General features: G+C 51.3%; 7 protein-coding genes across 7 annotated transcripts; 6 read left to right on the forward strand and 1 right to left on the reverse strand.

Annotated features, from left to right (window-relative positions):
* Positions 1–2: 2 nt before the first annotated feature.
* On the forward strand, positions 3–1,452 carry B0H65DRAFT_243859 (histidine phosphatase superfamily). Its single transcript, XM_062822361.1, has 3 exons — positions 3–336; positions 394–1,215; positions 1,273–1,452. The coding sequence occupies exons 1-2, from the start codon at positions 282–284 to the stop codon at positions 1,074–1,076; spliced, it is 738 nt and encodes a 245-aa protein (XP_062680996.1). The 5' UTR covers positions 3–281; the 3' UTR covers positions 1,077–1,215; positions 1,273–1,452.
* Positions 1,424–4,643, forward strand: B0H65DRAFT_243748 (HET-domain-containing protein). Its single transcript, XM_062822359.1, has 2 exons — positions 1,424–1,705; positions 1,772–4,643. The coding sequence occupies exon 2, from the start codon at positions 1,837–1,839 to the stop codon at positions 4,369–4,371; it is 2,535 nt and encodes an 844-aa protein (XP_062680997.1). The 5' UTR covers positions 1,424–1,705; positions 1,772–1,836; the 3' UTR covers positions 4,372–4,643.
* Positions 4,644–5,707, forward strand: B0H65DRAFT_243803 (uncharacterized protein). Its single transcript, XM_062822360.1, has 3 exons — positions 4,644–5,306; positions 5,361–5,584; positions 5,647–5,707. The coding sequence occupies exons 1-2, from the start codon at positions 4,915–4,917 to the stop codon at positions 5,518–5,520; spliced, it is 552 nt and encodes a 183-aa protein (XP_062680998.1). The 5' UTR covers positions 4,644–4,914; the 3' UTR covers positions 5,521–5,584; positions 5,647–5,707.
* Positions 5,562–6,539, forward strand: B0H65DRAFT_470724 (uncharacterized protein). Its single transcript, XM_062827052.1, has 2 exons — positions 5,562–6,062; positions 6,206–6,539. Exons 1-2 carry the CDS (start codon positions 5,813–5,815, stop codon positions 6,238–6,240), a joined length of 285 nt encoding a protein of 94 aa, XP_062680999.1. The 5' UTR covers positions 5,562–5,812; the 3' UTR covers positions 6,241–6,539.
* A 6-nt stretch (positions 6,540–6,545) lies between these two features.
* Positions 6,546–7,616, forward strand: B0H65DRAFT_406797 (uncharacterized protein; the record flags this gene model as incomplete). The annotated part of the gene is made up of 1 exon (XM_062823811.1): positions 6,546–7,616. A coding segment is annotated over one exon (1,071 nt), but the record flags the coding sequence as incomplete, so codon positions are not given.
* A 1,522-nt stretch (positions 7,617–9,138) lies between these two features.
* Positions 9,139–9,534, forward strand: B0H65DRAFT_428042 (ankyrin repeat protein; the record flags this gene model as incomplete). The annotated part of the gene is made up of 1 exon (XM_062824726.1): positions 9,139–9,534. A coding segment is annotated over one exon (396 nt), but the record flags the coding sequence as incomplete, so codon positions are not given.
* A 1,547-nt stretch (positions 9,535–11,081) lies between these two features.
* B0H65DRAFT_470725 (uncharacterized protein) lies at positions 11,082–13,376 on the reverse strand. The gene is made up of 2 exons (XM_062827053.1): positions 12,927–13,376; positions 11,082–12,806 (listed from the first exon to the last, which is right to left on the reverse strand). The coding sequence occupies exons 1-2, from the start codon at positions 13,280–13,282 to the stop codon at positions 11,372–11,374; spliced, it is 1,791 nt and encodes a 596-aa protein (XP_062681002.1). The 5' UTR covers positions 13,283–13,376; the 3' UTR covers positions 11,082–11,371.
* Between the last annotated feature and the right edge of the window lie 1,507 nt (positions 13,377–14,883).

A 14,883-nucleotide genomic window follows, 5' to 3' on the forward strand; every position in this document is an offset into this window, starting at 1 on the left:
GGTGATCGCCAACGGTTACGCGCTCGGTGGCGCAGCGAGACAACTCCTCATCTCATCATCACGAGGGTAACTACAAGTAGGTACCTACATACAAGTGTCTTACTGCATAGAGTATCACTTTGCTTATAACCAGGTGCATCCTGCTTTCTTTTGAATATCCAGTCATTCTCAAGCTACAAATTGTCAAAGACCATCCAACAACCACTGGCTCCACTCATCTGGACCCTTTGTTTACTTCCCCTGAATCGCCCTTGAAGCCATCACCAAGTCACAGCATCACGATGCCACCAACACTCATCCTAGTCCGCCACGCTCAGGCCCTCCACAACGTAGATAATAAGTCTCCCTTGCCCCAATTTGGTCTTCATGGTCTCAGAAGCTAACTCCTACTACAAGATTATTCCATCCCCGATCCCCCTCTCTCGGAACTCGGCCACACACAATGCCGCTCACTCCGCAAGCACTTCTTCAAGACTGAGGTACCCGATAAATACCAGGTCAGCCTCATGATCGTCTCCCCCATGCGCCGTACCATTGAGACGGCCCTCCTTTTCTTCGGCAACTACGCCAAGGAAAACAACATCCCTATCATCGCCCACGCGGGTTGGCAAGAGAACAGCGACAAGCCCTGCGACACCGGATCTTGCATCGAGGAGCTCTCCAAAGAGTTCCCAGAGGTAGACTTTTCACGAGTCGATGAAGTGTGGCCCGACAAGAGCCGCAAGTCAGAGAAGGCCAAGAAGTACTGGTACACTAAGGAGTCAATCATGCAAAGAGGAGAGGACGTGCTGAAGGAGATCGAAGCAAAGGTGTGGCCGGAGATGGAGGATGGCAAGGCTGTTATCGCAGTCAGTCATTCCGGGTTCTTGAGGTCGGGAGTGACGGGGTGGTGGTTCAATAATGGCGATTATCGCATCTTTGAGATTGAGGAGAGGGAGGTGAAGGAGGGGCGGCCGACGTTGAAGCAGGTCACGGGTATGAAAGGCGGCATGGGAGAGAGTTTTGAGACACCACCAGGGCTTGGCGGGGATTTGCCTGAGGCTGCGGTTGGAGGGTTGAATGTTGGTTTGCCGTGAGCCGAATCACTTTGAACCAAGGAAGGTGGAAGTGATTAACGTGCAAGTGGGAAGGGGCGATGGAAGAACTTTCATTGAAATTTGAGTGCGGTTGCCTTGCAAAGTTCCTTCCATTGTGCAACTTGGACGTGCCGATGATGCCTGCCGCTGGTGTTAGCAGCACACAACTTTGACTGGGCCTCTTTAGAATTCCGTCCCTTTCCTTTCCTTTCTTCTTTTCACGTATCAATAATCGCCAACTCCAGTCTCCTGTCCACCCGTGACACCCTGTTGACATTCCCAAACCCCATCATTGCCCATTCTCCGTATTTGGCGTTGTGTATTGCCTCCAGGTCGTTACCCCGCATTCGCCCTGCCCATCGCTCACGGACTCACGATTTGTTGGCTTTCCGCTTCCTCACAACAGGGCAAAGACTACCCATTGCAGAACCCAAATCATCAGTTCGCAGATGAGGGAACATGGCGGGGGCCAACGACCAAAACGATCACCAGCTGCACTGTTACAGGTAGCCACGATGATGAACTTCGTTATCCCGTTTGGGTGGCTGAAGAAGCGGATTGCGGCGCAGTCACAGCACTGGAGGTTACACTGCCATCAGTGGTCAGCACTCGCTAGCAGTTAGGTTAGCGTCCGACTCACCTATATCATGGATCCCCTCGAAATGATGAGAATGCTGACATGAAATATATTCCAGTCATTATCTCGAGTCGTCAAGCTTCGAAGCAAACCTCAACCCCCTACGGCTGACGAGCAACCATCATGTCCACCTCCCAACTCAGCATCGAAGACTTCAAGCGCACCCTCGCGGCTTTGGATAGCCAGATATTTGCCTCGGTCCGAAACACTCTGTGTCAAGCTTGCCATCCCATATCCCTGCGCCTAGACGAGATACTCGACTCAACCGACAAGTCAGACTTCCATCCCGGAACCCGCGACTCGACCGACAACATAAGACTTGCAACTATTGACCATGTCTTTGCCAACTACCAGGAGTGCGGTCTCTGCTCACTCATCCTTCGCCTCATTCTGCGAGCCAAAGAGAGGCATCTCTATAACGCAATGAGGTCAATGCCATCGGTTGAGGAGACGCTCATATCCCTTGACACGATCAGGGAGGCTTTGAAGTCATTGGGCAGCACCACCGTCTCCAAAACAAGTTCCATGGCCAACTCAATCTCATCGTTATCGGATGACTTCGAGATCTTCGATCCTGAGGACCTGATCCTCCAGATTTCTGTCGACGCTGTTTGTGATTACGGCGCTTTATCCGTCTGGCTCCCCTTGGGTGACTCCGAAGACGTGGACGACAACGAATTTCAGTTATTCTTGCACTCAGAAGACTACCGAGTGATTATGGCCGACGCCCAAAACCCAGAGGCTACACTGATGATACCGAAGCCACTTGACCGGGATACACGAGACATGGACTTGATGAAGCGCTGTCTCGAGTACTGCCGCAAGAACCATGACAAGTGCAACCAGTCAGCGGCACCAAATACCGAAGCTTTGCAGACGGCCCCGAGCAGGCTGATTGACGTCGACGATATGAGATTGGTACCTACCAATCCTGGCATTAACGGCCATGTGGACCTTCAACAAGTCGAATACGTCGCTCTCAGCTATGTATGGGGAAGAGATCCGTTCTACACCCTGCAAAGCCCAAACCTCAGCAACCTATGCGAGAAAGATGCCTTCCGAGATCCCGCCATAAAGCTTCCACAGACCATCCTGGATGCCATTGATGTTACCAAGTTTTTAGGCTATCGATACATCTGGATTGACAGCCTGTGCATTGAACAAGACTCTACTGAGGATACAATTACTCAGATAGGATCAATGCACATCATCTATGCCCAGGCTAGCCTAACGATTGTTGCAGCCGTCGGAGACAGCGCACAGCACTCTATCCTGCACATAGATCCGACTCAGCTATCGAGCAAGTACTATACCGTTGGAAACCTACGCTTTTGTCTTGACAGACCCGAGTTCAAAGAAGTTGTAGCAGCATCAACATGGGCAACGAGGGGATGGACTCTTCAGGAACTGACTTGCTCTGCCAGGTTCATCTTCTTTACTCCAGAGAGGACGTACTTCAGCTGTGCACTTGGAAACTGGAATGAGGACCTGCCTCTGGATGAAAGCGTTCCTCCTGAGCAATACCAACGCTACCTTCGGGATGAAGACCCCAAAGGTTTGGGCTTGGACATGGAAGTCGGAGGCGATGCCCCAAAGGCTTCAGCAACTTACATCTCCATGGCCGAAAAGCTTTCCACAAGAAACTTTACGCAAGATAAAGACATCCTGAAGGCGTCACTGGGAATGTACACAATGTACATAGTTGACGGCCTAGGGATGGCGGTCGCTGGCCTTCCCCTGTCCTATCTGGGGGCAGCTCTAATGTGGCAACCAAATGGTGTCCTAAGCAGGCGACGTTGTGAAGGTATTCCATCGTGGTCTTGGGCTTCGTGGACGGGCCCCATTTCTTACCCTCTCGGGATGCTTGACGGCCTCAATATAGAACTTACTTTGGACTGGTTTATTGATGAGTGGAAGGCCTTACGGTTCGGAAGACCTTCCTATGCCGTGCGGACATCACCAGGGTATATCCCTTACCTTCAAGTAGACGCAAGGATGGCGAGGGTTGCCCGACTTATGCTCCGAGCACCAGGAAAGGAGCCTAGTCATCACTATTTTGGGGATAACCCTCCACCGGTCTTGCGTCGGCGCATCGTCACTCCTAAAGAGCGCTGGCGGCAGAACCTGGCCATAGCCGAGAAGACTGTATTAGCGTTCGGAGGTACAATCTGCAGCTTTCCAATTCGGCTCCGAGAACGCGACCATACCTTGCAAGCGTCCGGTCACGTTCACTTTTGTTCCATCTTCTCTTCGGCTGAAGCAGCGGACAACTTGGACAACGCTGAGCTTGTTGGCGAGATGCGAGTCGACTCTGGGACGCTGGAGTCCTTCTTTTCCGATGGGTTCTCGACAGCTGCCTCCAACATGGGCATCGCCACAAGCATAGAGTTGCTTTCCTTTGGTCACCTGGACTTCTCCATTGAACACGTTCAAAATGTCCTGTACCTGAACAGGTACAGTCGACGAGACAACTTCTCTCCGGAGTTCCTGGCCCTGGTGGATGAGAACCCAGACATGGTACTCGTCATGTGGCTGTTCCGACACCCCGGTGAGCCTCATATAACCTCCCGGGTCGCTGTTGGATACGTTCTCAGGAGCCGATGGAATGAAGCAGTGGAAGAGCGTGGGCGAACTCGGGAATGGATCAGGCTTCATTGAGTCTGGGTAGAGTACGACCATCGAGGCACCTGTCACCCCTGTTATATGGGATCGGAATCACCAATCACTATCCTTATTCTGCCAACTACTCGCACACGCCGCACCACCCGCTCGACTCAAATTTCCTATTATGGCTGCGCATGGGAATGACTGGCCAGCAGAGCTCTCTGGAGGGGGTGGCTCGACATTACTTCATGCAGGCTACCTTGGCGTTGTCAGCCTGCCAAGCCCTTTTGGGTAAGGCACCGCCTACGCGGTGGAGTTGGGCATCTACCTGAACCTGAACCTCGTCGTTCAGCTCCCAGACAAGTGAGACGTTGATGCCAGGTGAGCGATAGTCACTCCAAATCTCTTGGTTGACACCTCCGCTCTTAACAAGCTGGTCGCTTGCCCGCCTCCCGTCATAAAACACTGGGACGCCATCAATACCTCAACCTTCATCGCCATTTCGCACGTCATATCGGACATCGCAGCTGAGCAAACTCATCCCAAGCAGGCTTAGTGGTACACCCGCCGGCGTGAGCAGTGAGCGCCTAGGTTGTCATGGCGTCAAGCCGACGAAAGGTGTTTCGGGTCACCGGTCTTCCGATGAAGAAGTCAGAAGCCGGCACAACAGTCACCTTAGACCCTACCCAAGTACAAGCCCTCCTCAAGAAGGCGATCGAGAAGGAAATCGGACCCCATGAGCTCGCACATATCCAGCCGCGAACGGTTTGCATAGTTCCTTCATGCATACCGAACAACACGTACAATGCTTTAGTGGATTTTTCCGGAGGCGAGCCGACCTTCTTGGGTGAGCTTATACGGAATCCACTCTCAGCATGGCAGATCGAGATGGAAGTCGGCAATGATATTGAAGACATCACCTTTGATCTGCATTTCCATGGGTTTACACAACTTTACGCCACGGTTACCGACCATCCCATTATCGCGGAGTAAGTTCCATATCTCAACGCCTTTACATGAGCAGTAGCTTATGCGATGCCTAGCATCATTGCCATCACTGGTCTCGACGGGAACGCATATGGTTCCTGGAGGAGTCGTGGAAACCTTGGCCGCATGTGGCTGCGTGATTACTTGTCCAAAGATATGCCTCGATGTCGGTCGATGATATACGGCTACAACTCAGTTGTTGAGCAGGGGCGTTGATACCCTGGCCGACTACAGTCGACATTTCCGAGAGTCTATTAAGAGCATCAGACACACAGCAGAAGTAAGGTTCCAGATCTCAGGCTCTGACCCTTCATGGCCACTCGCTCATCCTGCCGAATCCAGCTACGACAAAGGCCACTTTTCTTTGTCGCTCACAGCTTTGGTGGCCTCATTCTTGCACATGTAAGACCGACAAACCATCATTACATTGTGGTTAAGCTGACCAAGTGACCATGATTCCCAGGCTCTTATTCAAGCCAAACTCAAAAGCGATAGATTTGATCCGGATATGACCGCACTGGTCAAGGCCACCTACGGTATCTTCTTCTTGGGCACTCCCCACAAAGGTCCCTGGGTCGAAGACATGGCGAGTATGCTCAACAAGGTTGACCCCAATCATCCGCGACTGGACCTTGTCGAGCAATTGCGTTGCAACTCCCGGGCCCTGGAGGATCAGATTGCGGATTTTAAGAACATCTGCCACAAATACAAGATCGTCAGCTTCTACGAGACACAACAAACGAGAAGATTACATTGGGGTAAGTACACACGCTCGACATCTCTGGTAGAGCAGGGGTCTGTACTAGGCGTCTCATGCCGCGCATGGTCTATGCAGACTTTCTTGTCTCCACATCTCACCTATGATTACGTGTGAGACTAACATTACACTTGCACTAACTAGGACGAAGCTGCTCAGAGCTTCAAAAGGAGCGGTGATTTCATGTTGTCTGTCCATACGGGCTCAGCACTGCTACAGTTGCCCGACACAATGGAGGAAAAGGTCACAGTCGACGCCGATCACTCGGACATAGCCAAGTTCAGCGATAGACGCGCCCATCCATATGTAACAGCACTGCGTTACTTGAAGAAGTTTGAGGCAGAATCGGTGGCAGAGGTTTCCCGAAGGTTCAAGAACAGTTTTGCACAAAACAGTTAGTGTGGCACGCGAGAAAGATCGATGTGCAAATGGATACATAATAACAACATGATTAGACAAAGAGGCCTGCTTGTCAACTTTGGGATTCCCCGACCTCCTTAGCCGCCAAAAGCGCATAGATCATGCTCACCCTACAACTGGTGACTGGCTGTTCGATACCGAGAAGTTCACACGGTGGCAAGGTGATCAGGGTCTTCAGGAATCCAACGGTGTCTTTTGGATCAAAGGGAAACCAGGTGCCGGCAAGTCAACACTGATGAAGCATATGCTTCTTCACCTTGAGAAAAGCGGGAAATACCTGATAGCTGCGCATTTCTTCAACGCTCGCGGGGGCGCACTTGAGAAATCACCTCTGGGCATGCTTCGATCACTGGTTTATCAGTTGCTCCAGTTGGACGGCAGCGAGATACTCTGGCGGCCCTTTTGTGGCATCTACCAAGAGAAACTCAGATTGAATGGGAGTTTCGAATGGACGGAATATGATCTCAAAGACTTCTTACTCCGGCATCTCCCCTCCTGCGAGCTTTCGAAGCCACTGTTGATCCTTGTCGACGCTCTCGACGAGTGCAACAAAGAAGAAGTCCGAGGCATGGTCAAATTCCTGGAAGATCTTAGCCGTGTTGCTCGACATGGAAGCGCGTCGCTGAAGCTCAGGCTTAGGATTGGTCTCTCCAGTCGTCATTACCCGGAGATCAGCATGCACGTCCAAATAGAGTTAGACCTCGACGACTGCGACGACCACGATGACGATATTGATAGATATGTCCGGGACAACCTGAAGACACATGACAATGACATCAGATCCGATGTCGTGGAACGGTCGTCGAGTATCTTCATGTGGGTCGTGCTTGTGGTCGAATTGTTGAACGAGGCATGTGGCTGCGGCCAAGTTCAGCTAATGCGAAGAATACTCGACGATATTCCGACAGGCCTCGAGGAGCTCTTCGAGCGGATTCTCATGAAAAGACAACCAAACTATCGACGCGACGGTACTCATTTGCAGTGGGTACTCTTCTGTAATTACGATTATTACGGCCTGCTACGAGCTCGTGAGCTGTATTTTGCCGTCATGTCCGGAGTGGAACCTGGCTCATTGGGCAACTTGCTTCGATCCGGGATCAGCGACGAACACATCCATAAGAGCATCAAGTACTGGTCAAGAGGGCTCGTCGAGATACACGAAACATACGGCAGGCGTCAGGCACAGTTCATTCACCAGTCTGTCAGCGACTTTCTCTTGCGCAACGGAAGACTTGGAAAGCTTTCTCCGGCGCTGCTGAGCAATCCAGTCGGTACCTCCCATGACAGGCTTAAGGACTGCTGCGTCAAATTTCTGGAATGTGCGGAAGTTCCTATGGAACCTCCGAGACGCCCAATATCCCTAGTCTATCGTGGACACTATGATGTGATGCAGGAGCTTTGGGATCAATATGACTTCCTGGAATACGCGACTTTGAACCTCTTTTACCATGCCGAAGCACACAAGTTGGGTGTGGACCAAGAACGCTTTTTGGGGCAGCTATGGGTAGAAGATGGTGCATCGAGTGACATGGCTTGTCGTCTCAAGACATTCCACATGCTCTTCAAGTACCAAATGCAGTCGGAAGAGCTTGCCCTGAGTGTTAGATTGGAGCCCTTGATTGTTGAAACGGAATCAACAACCAGTCTCGCGTACTTTCTCCTGGTTCATGGATTCCCCCACATCCACGACCATGAGTCGACGACACTTTTTGAGGCCCTCCTCAGGGGAGCCAACGACCCTGGTCTTAACGTACAAGGCGGGTTTCTCGGCTCCCTTCTTCAAGCAGCTTCAGCTAGAGGACTGTATGAAATTGTTAGGGTGCTCGTGAATAAGGGCGCCCAAATCAACTTGACAGGAGGAGTTTACGGCACCGCCTTACAAGCAGCTATTGCTCAGAAACACCCAAGTATCATCGGCTTCCTGCTTGACGCAGGGGCAAATGTCAACGTGCAGGGGGGGGATCTACGGAAATGCACTTCAGGCGGCAGTAGTTGTCGGAGATGAACAGATGGTCGTCAGACTGTTGTCGCGTGGGGCTGATGTCAACGCCCAAGGTGGCAAGTATGGCACAGCACTTCAAGCTGCGGTCGTCAAATGGGATCAGTCCGGTCAGATTGTTCACATGCTGCTCGATCGGGATGCGGATCCAAATATCACGGGTGGATTGCTTGGGAGCGCACTTCAAGCGGCATTGACTTGTGGACACGATGATGCTGTGGACCTGTTAATGATTCATGGCGCAAAAGTCGATGTACAAGGAGGCCTCAATGGAACTCATCTTCCCAATGCCTTGGAGAGGCCACAGCACAACATGGTAAAGCGCCTGTTGTTGCTGGGAGCGGATGTTAACATTCGGGGAAGAAACATTCCATATCATTGCTTACGTCATGAAGCCGAGCTACCTAGTCTGTGGAATTGGACCGGATTCTTTGATCTAAAGGGCGAAACCGAAAGTTCTGGGGAGAAGCTGGCTGTGGCCGAGAGCAACAAGAGGTTCGATGCAAATTTTTCGTCAATACGTATAGTCGACGAAACCCCACTGCATTGCGCAGCCAGGAGCCGGGATGCGAACATCGTCAAGCTGTTACTTGATCAAGGAGCAGACGTGAATGCCTTAAGTGGTGTCCTCAAAACGACATTGCCTTTTGATGGATCGATGATCTTGTCATACGAGCCTTTGTCTATCCTCACTGGACTGACACCACTTCATTGTGCCACTATGTCTCAGAATCTTGCAATAGTTAAGGTTCTTCTGGCCTCTAATGCAGATGTCACAACACGAAACGCACGCGGGCAAACGGCACTTATATTGGCATCAATAATTGGCAGTCATGACATCGTAGGATCGCTACTCGCACACAGATCCAACATTTCAGATAAGAATGCTCTTGGCACTACATCGCTCATTGCCGCAGCACGTGGAGGCCATGTAGATGTGGTCAAACTACTGGTGGAGGGCGGAGCCGACCTCAATGCACGGGATTGTCTGGGAAGAACGGCTCTCTACGAAGCCGCCTATTACGGTCAAACTGATATCGTTAAGTATCTCTTGACTATACCACCGGCACGGCTGGAGCTTAATGCCAAAGCCGGCGTGGACGTAACCGAGGTAGAAATATTCGAGACCGAGGTCGATGTGTTGAATATTAGGTCAGGTTCGTACCATGCTTCGGTCAGGCTTGAAGGGTCGGCGCTAGGTATCCATCGGCTCTGCATGAACGGTGGCATAATGTCTTTGGAGGTTCGCGGGGACAACTCTGGAGTTCGCATAACGGAGCTTGTTGTCAATGGCGGGCTCCTCTACGTGACCGTATTGGGGAAAAGTCCTGAAGTCTGCATTGAAACGTTAATAGCCGAGGGTGGATATTGTTGCATACAAGCACGAGGAACAAGTGCCTACATCCAAGTCCGAAACCTTGTCATCAAGGGTGGCAACGTCGACACCAGGACAAAGAACTATGACGCCAGAGTGCGTATTCGAGATTTTGAGATTTCGGGCGGTTCGCTTCGTGCTATATCACTTTATGGAACCGATGACCATCTTGGTCCATTCACTGTCATTGGCAACAAACATGGCTTCCCCCCGGAACCTCAATCCACGTACAATGTAGATACGCAAGAAACTGGAAGAGCTGACGAGGATATGATGGACCTCGATGAAGTGCCCATTCAGATAAAGTGCTATGGAAAGCCATGGGGGAATTTTGGAAGCCGGATATGGATCATGCCCGAGGTTGACATGGATGGATATTATGACTTCGATCATGAAGGAGGACTCACGCCAGCCGAGATCACTGTTCGGAAAGGTTTCAAGCCTTTACAAGAGTACGACGAGTATTATTATACTGGCAACTGAAGCTTTTACTCCCCTCTGGAGCTGCAGGAGCATGCCAATCTTCCGCCCTTTCCTCATCTCATCGTCCATCATTCTCTCTTGCTATCTTTTCTCTTCAAGAGACACTCTATCGCATCACCCCTTTTCTTACATACACCTAATGACTCAAACGTCCTTGCAATAGTTTCTTACAATCCTTCAAGACATTTCAAGATTGGTCTACCAAACCTTTCCCCTTTCATTCCCTCATCAGCTGCTTTTTTTTTTACGCATATTTGATATTTCGCTACTAGTTTTATATCAAAGTTGAATACAGTTGCAACATCTTCCGTCTGTAATGTCTCCGGAAACCAGCCGATAATAGTACATTGAGATACACCAAAACTCCAGCAAACTTGTGACGTGATTGATGATTACTAATCTTACACAGCCTCTCCCGACAACACATCCAAAGGAGGAAGGATTACTGAGTGTCTTGAAGAGTAAATAAGTTGTGAATGGTAATTTCCCTCTTCGAAGGATAGGGAGTTCAAGTGGCAGTCTTGGACACCGTCTTAGCAACACCTTAGATCTTGAATAATCCGACCTGCACCCACCCCAAAACCTACACGCACCCTCCCCCTTCTAGACACTTGACGATTATTTTTCAACAACGCCAACTAACGTTTCGAAAGCTAGTAGGGTAGAAGATTAGGCCTCAAATTTATCGTAAGCTATCTTTCCTTTAATCAAACGGCCTTTTGGAGGTCCTTAAATAAGCTGTGTGCATTCGCAGCGCCCAATTTCTGTAACGTACTCGGTATAAGTGCAAAAATTAACCCTAGGAATGCCAAAAGTCCGGGAATGGAATTGGACAGTCTATAGAAGACAATAGCATACGGCATTTTGGGTAGAAATGGCTAAACGTGGAGTGGTCTTGGTATAGTATTGGGGGAGAGGGTGCGTGTAGGTTTTGGGGTGGGTGCGGGTAGGATTACTCTAGATCTTGCACGCAGTAGTTTTGCCGACAGTCTGTACCTGACAGGGGCGAGTTGGGAGGCAGGAAACCACCGCCCTAGGGCGACCACGGCCCTATGCCGTATTGGGAAGGGATTCGTATGACGCGGTTAGTGCCAGTAGATTTGGTAGTGGGTGTCGGGGAAGGGGTGGTGCCACTGCGGTCACTCCTCTTCGACCTCTCCATGGCTTTAAAGAACGTCCACCCCATAGCTTCAAGTTGATACTGTGGCGTGGGCACGCCGCTCTCGGCGTTCGTCTTAGTACTTGCACGAGAGTGGTAGTGTTCGGCGGGTGTAGGTGTCCTCTTCGCCTTGTCCACACAAACCAGCCCGACTTCGTCTAAGAAATCCAGCGAGATTTCATAGCCATAGACGCACATGTCCTTGACTAGACCTCTTAGCTTCCGTAGCGGTTGGATTACCAGATCCAGCTTGTTCTCAACCGGCGGTTGCTCCAAGCTTTGACCACCGAAACCGCTCCATGTGCCAGGTCCAATATCCATCGGCCTCGTGACGCGGTTGACTCCCGCTTGCAACGTGACGATTTTTTTCTTCACGTGAAAGGGGGATGGGCTTGAAAACTGTAGATGAAGGGATATATTTGGTTGTTGTTGCTTCTCTTGTTCTTCCGAAATCGGGTCCGTCGGCAGAAGAAGACTGATGGCGGAGTCGACCACCTGCGCGAGGTATGTCATGGCCTCTGCATCGCTGGTGTCCTCAGATGGCGCAACGATGATGAGCTTCGCATCTCCGAAATATCTTGCCGCGCGGGCGGTAATAGGACCAAGAGGACCAGGAGGCCATACGTTGCGGATGAGAACGCGGGACCAGGAGAGCCAGAGGCGGTCTTGGAGATCCCCTGTTTCGAGGTCGATCCGCGTGAAGGGATAGGTGGATAGGTGGAAGACGAAGGTGTTTCCGCCGTAGAACCTGGTGTAGACGAGGTCTTGGAAGGTCCGGTTAACGCTTGCGAGGGCCATGTGGGCAGAACCTTTTTGGATGGTTTCCTTTCTGAGTTTGTTATCTTCTTGGGACATTTCCTCGTAAGTTTCATTGTCCGAGAAGTACGGGTCGTAGTCGTTCTCCAAATCTGATGCCATCTGGTCCATACCGTCGGCAACCTGCTCCTTGATGTCTTGGTCATCGCGCTTCTTTGACCTCCAGACAGGCACCATCTGATGAACCACAGAACAGAACGATCGAGGTTCCGGGTAGTTGTTTCTCCTATCGGCCATGAAGAAGCTGTACGTACAGCCCGTCGGTACGAGATACTCAATGATCATCCTGAGCAACTCGACGGGCAGTTTGTCGAGCATGCCTCTGCCGCCCGGGTACGGCTTGATGGTGGCGTCCGGCACATCAGCCATGTCCAGATCCGCTGTGCATACGACATCTTCGTGCTCGAGGGGGTATGCCTGCATCACATGGTCCTGTGGAAGCGATAGCGGCTCAGGCGGCGCGCCGGGTCTCCTTAGGGGGGGCCTAAGGAAGCTTTTTACAGTTAATATGTTTCAATAGTTCTACAACGCTGCTAACCGTGTCTAACCGTTGGAATATCTCAAGCGCTGAGAATTCCTAGCAGTTGGGCCGGGACAGGACGCTAAAGCGTACCGGTACGCACTCATGCTGCCAGTGTTCTTTCTGACTATGTGATCCCGTACCCAGCGACCGCGGATGGTACGCTCCATCCGGAGACCGGGATTCCAGGCGGGCCCTAAGTCACGGAAGAACGAGGGTAGCCAGATGTACTCATGGTCGCCAGGCTTATGCTCGCAATGATATCTCCCCTGCAGTCCCCATGGCGTCGTACACACTTGGTCGATATCGTGTACAGGGGACGACTCTGGGGGCCACTGGGCTGGCAGGTCGGCTGCATCCCAAATATGGGGGTTCGCCCAAGGGGTCTGCCGCAGCGAATGTCCCGGTAGGACATGGGGAGGCTGTATGGTTCTTCTTGTGCGCGCCATTTGTGAGTTGTGACTCAAGATACAGGACGTGTGAGTTTGTAATGGGGAGAAGAGAAAGGCGCAGGCAACAATAGGTCGAGGCCCAGGAAGTGGGGTTTTTGCTTGTTCCCCTCTAGGTGGTAATTGGGTGAATGCCATGCAGGCAGCTGAACATGCCGGGGTATTAGTGACCGAGGCAAATGCTGCCTTCACTTTCTGAAGTTCGGGCCTCATATCGGCATTCCGTTAATCCGACAGCCGAACTTCCTACCTCCATAAGATCGGGACTGCTTACTGCACAGCCCCCTCGCGTCCTCTACACTTGGCCAGTGGTGGTTGGACACAGGCTTTGGGGGCTTGGAGAGGTCAATCAAAGCAGAGCCAAAGTTGCATCGCGCTGACCAAGAAGGGACGTCCACTGATAGATGGAATTCCAGTCATAGTAGGTAACTAGCGGATCGTCCAGTGCATCCCGTCGTCCAGTGCCGGGCAGTTGACTGATCATCCATCACTGCAGCTTAGCGGGAAAGCGGGAGGATGACAACGTGGAACCTCGCACAACGTGCACAGTGCATGTGTGCCCAGGGAGCCGCTGATGCATGTGAAGATCCGGAGTTGCTTGCATTTGCAGTGTTTATACTGGCGGCAATTGCCGCTCATGGTTCAAGAGCAGATCCGACTTCAGCAATAGGAAGCCGTACCCAAGGCCTCTGTGTCCGACTACGGTTGAGTTTGCTCAACCCCTACCTCTTATAGAGTCTGGTGATGACGAGACCAAGCAAATACCCATCAAAGCGTGCTAGAGCTGCAAAGCGTTAATATGCAGTTGAGGCTCAAAGAGATTGAAGGAAAGAGCAATGCCCAAAGCTAACCTGGATCAGAGCCTCAAACCATGACACAGGCTCCAACGGGGATCGTCCGCTTAGTAAATAGCAAACAAAAGCCCTCGATGTTACCACAAGCACACAGCGTCCAAAGTTGGCTATCGCTATTCCCTTTCAGACCTGCAAAAGGTGATAAAAAGCCCCAGCTCAGCTGAAGCTGGCCACACAACACGGCAAAAAGCCCTTACATTACCCAATCGAGAGAACCGTCAAGATAACAGTCAAGCGACCCTACATTAAAGACGTTGTATAGCGTCGGCCGGGACTACAGCGGCCTGCCTACCAGCTGACAGTGTCTCACCCTATAAGGACGTGAGGATTGACGGCCGCCCACTGCCGTCCACAGTGTTCCTTTCAACAACGATGCAAAACATCCTGAACATTTCTGACATTGCATCAAAGCCACTGTGCGACATACAGTTGCATGAACACTGCTATCCTGGATGGGAAGAATGCATGATCGCACAACAGCTGCTGCACCTTTGACAGGCCGATGCTGTGGGCTCGTGGAGTGAAGGACGAACACATTGCCAATTCTTTTTGAGCGCACATGCAAATGCACTGACAACACATACCCAACCCTCTTTACTAGTGCCAATAGCCTCTGGAAGGACGCGAACACGAAATTTGAGGCTCTTTGGATTCGTCTTCTGGTTCGGTAAGTCTCAATAGACGATTGTGAAGACATCACGGACTTTAAGAACTCCAGCCAAAGCTCTTTATCTATCATGCTTATGA

The sequence above is a fragment of the Neurospora tetraspora genome, assembly GCF_033439725.1.
Source record: "Neurospora tetraspora strain CBS 560.94 chromosome Unknown B0H65scaffold_5, whole genome shotgun sequence".
NCBI lineage: Eukaryota > Fungi > Ascomycota > Sordariomycetes > Sordariales > Sordariaceae > Neurospora > Neurospora tetraspora.

Bases quoted from the DNA above. Each gene is read 5' to 3' on its own strand.
- B0H65DRAFT_243859 (XM_062822361.1), top strand. From the start codon at position 282: ATGCCACCAACACTCATCCTAGTCCGCCACGCTCAGGCCCTCCACAAC. The intron at 337-393 runs ATAAGTCTCCCT...AACTCCTACTAC, and splicing joins GGCCCTCCACAACGTAGATA to AAGATTATTCCATCCCCGAT.
- B0H65DRAFT_243748 (XM_062822359.1), top strand. From the start codon at position 1,837: ATGTCCACCTCCCAACTCAGCATCGAAGACTTCAAGCGCACCCTCGCG.
- B0H65DRAFT_243803 (XM_062822360.1), top strand. From the start codon at position 4,915: ATGGCGTCAAGCCGACGAAAGGTGTTTCGGGTCACCGGTCTTCCGATG. The intron at 5,307-5,360 runs GTAAGTTCCATA...TGCGATGCCTAG, and splicing joins GACCATCCCATTATCGCGGA to CATCATTGCCATCACTGGTC.
- B0H65DRAFT_470724 (XM_062827052.1), top strand. From the start codon at position 5,813: ATGACCGCACTGGTCAAGGCCACCTACGGTATCTTCTTCTTGGGCACT. The intron at 6,063-6,205 runs GTAAGTACACAC...TGCACTAACTAG, and splicing joins AACGAGAAGATTACATTGGG to GACGAAGCTGCTCAGAGCTT.
- B0H65DRAFT_470725 (XM_062827053.1), bottom strand. From the start codon at position 13,282: ATGGCGCGCACAAGAAGAACCATACAGCCTCCCCATGTCCTACCGGGA. The intron at 12,807-12,926 runs GTACGCTTTAGC...AACTGTAAAAAG, and splicing joins GGCAGCATGAGTGCGTACCG to CTTCCTTAGGCCCCCCCTAA.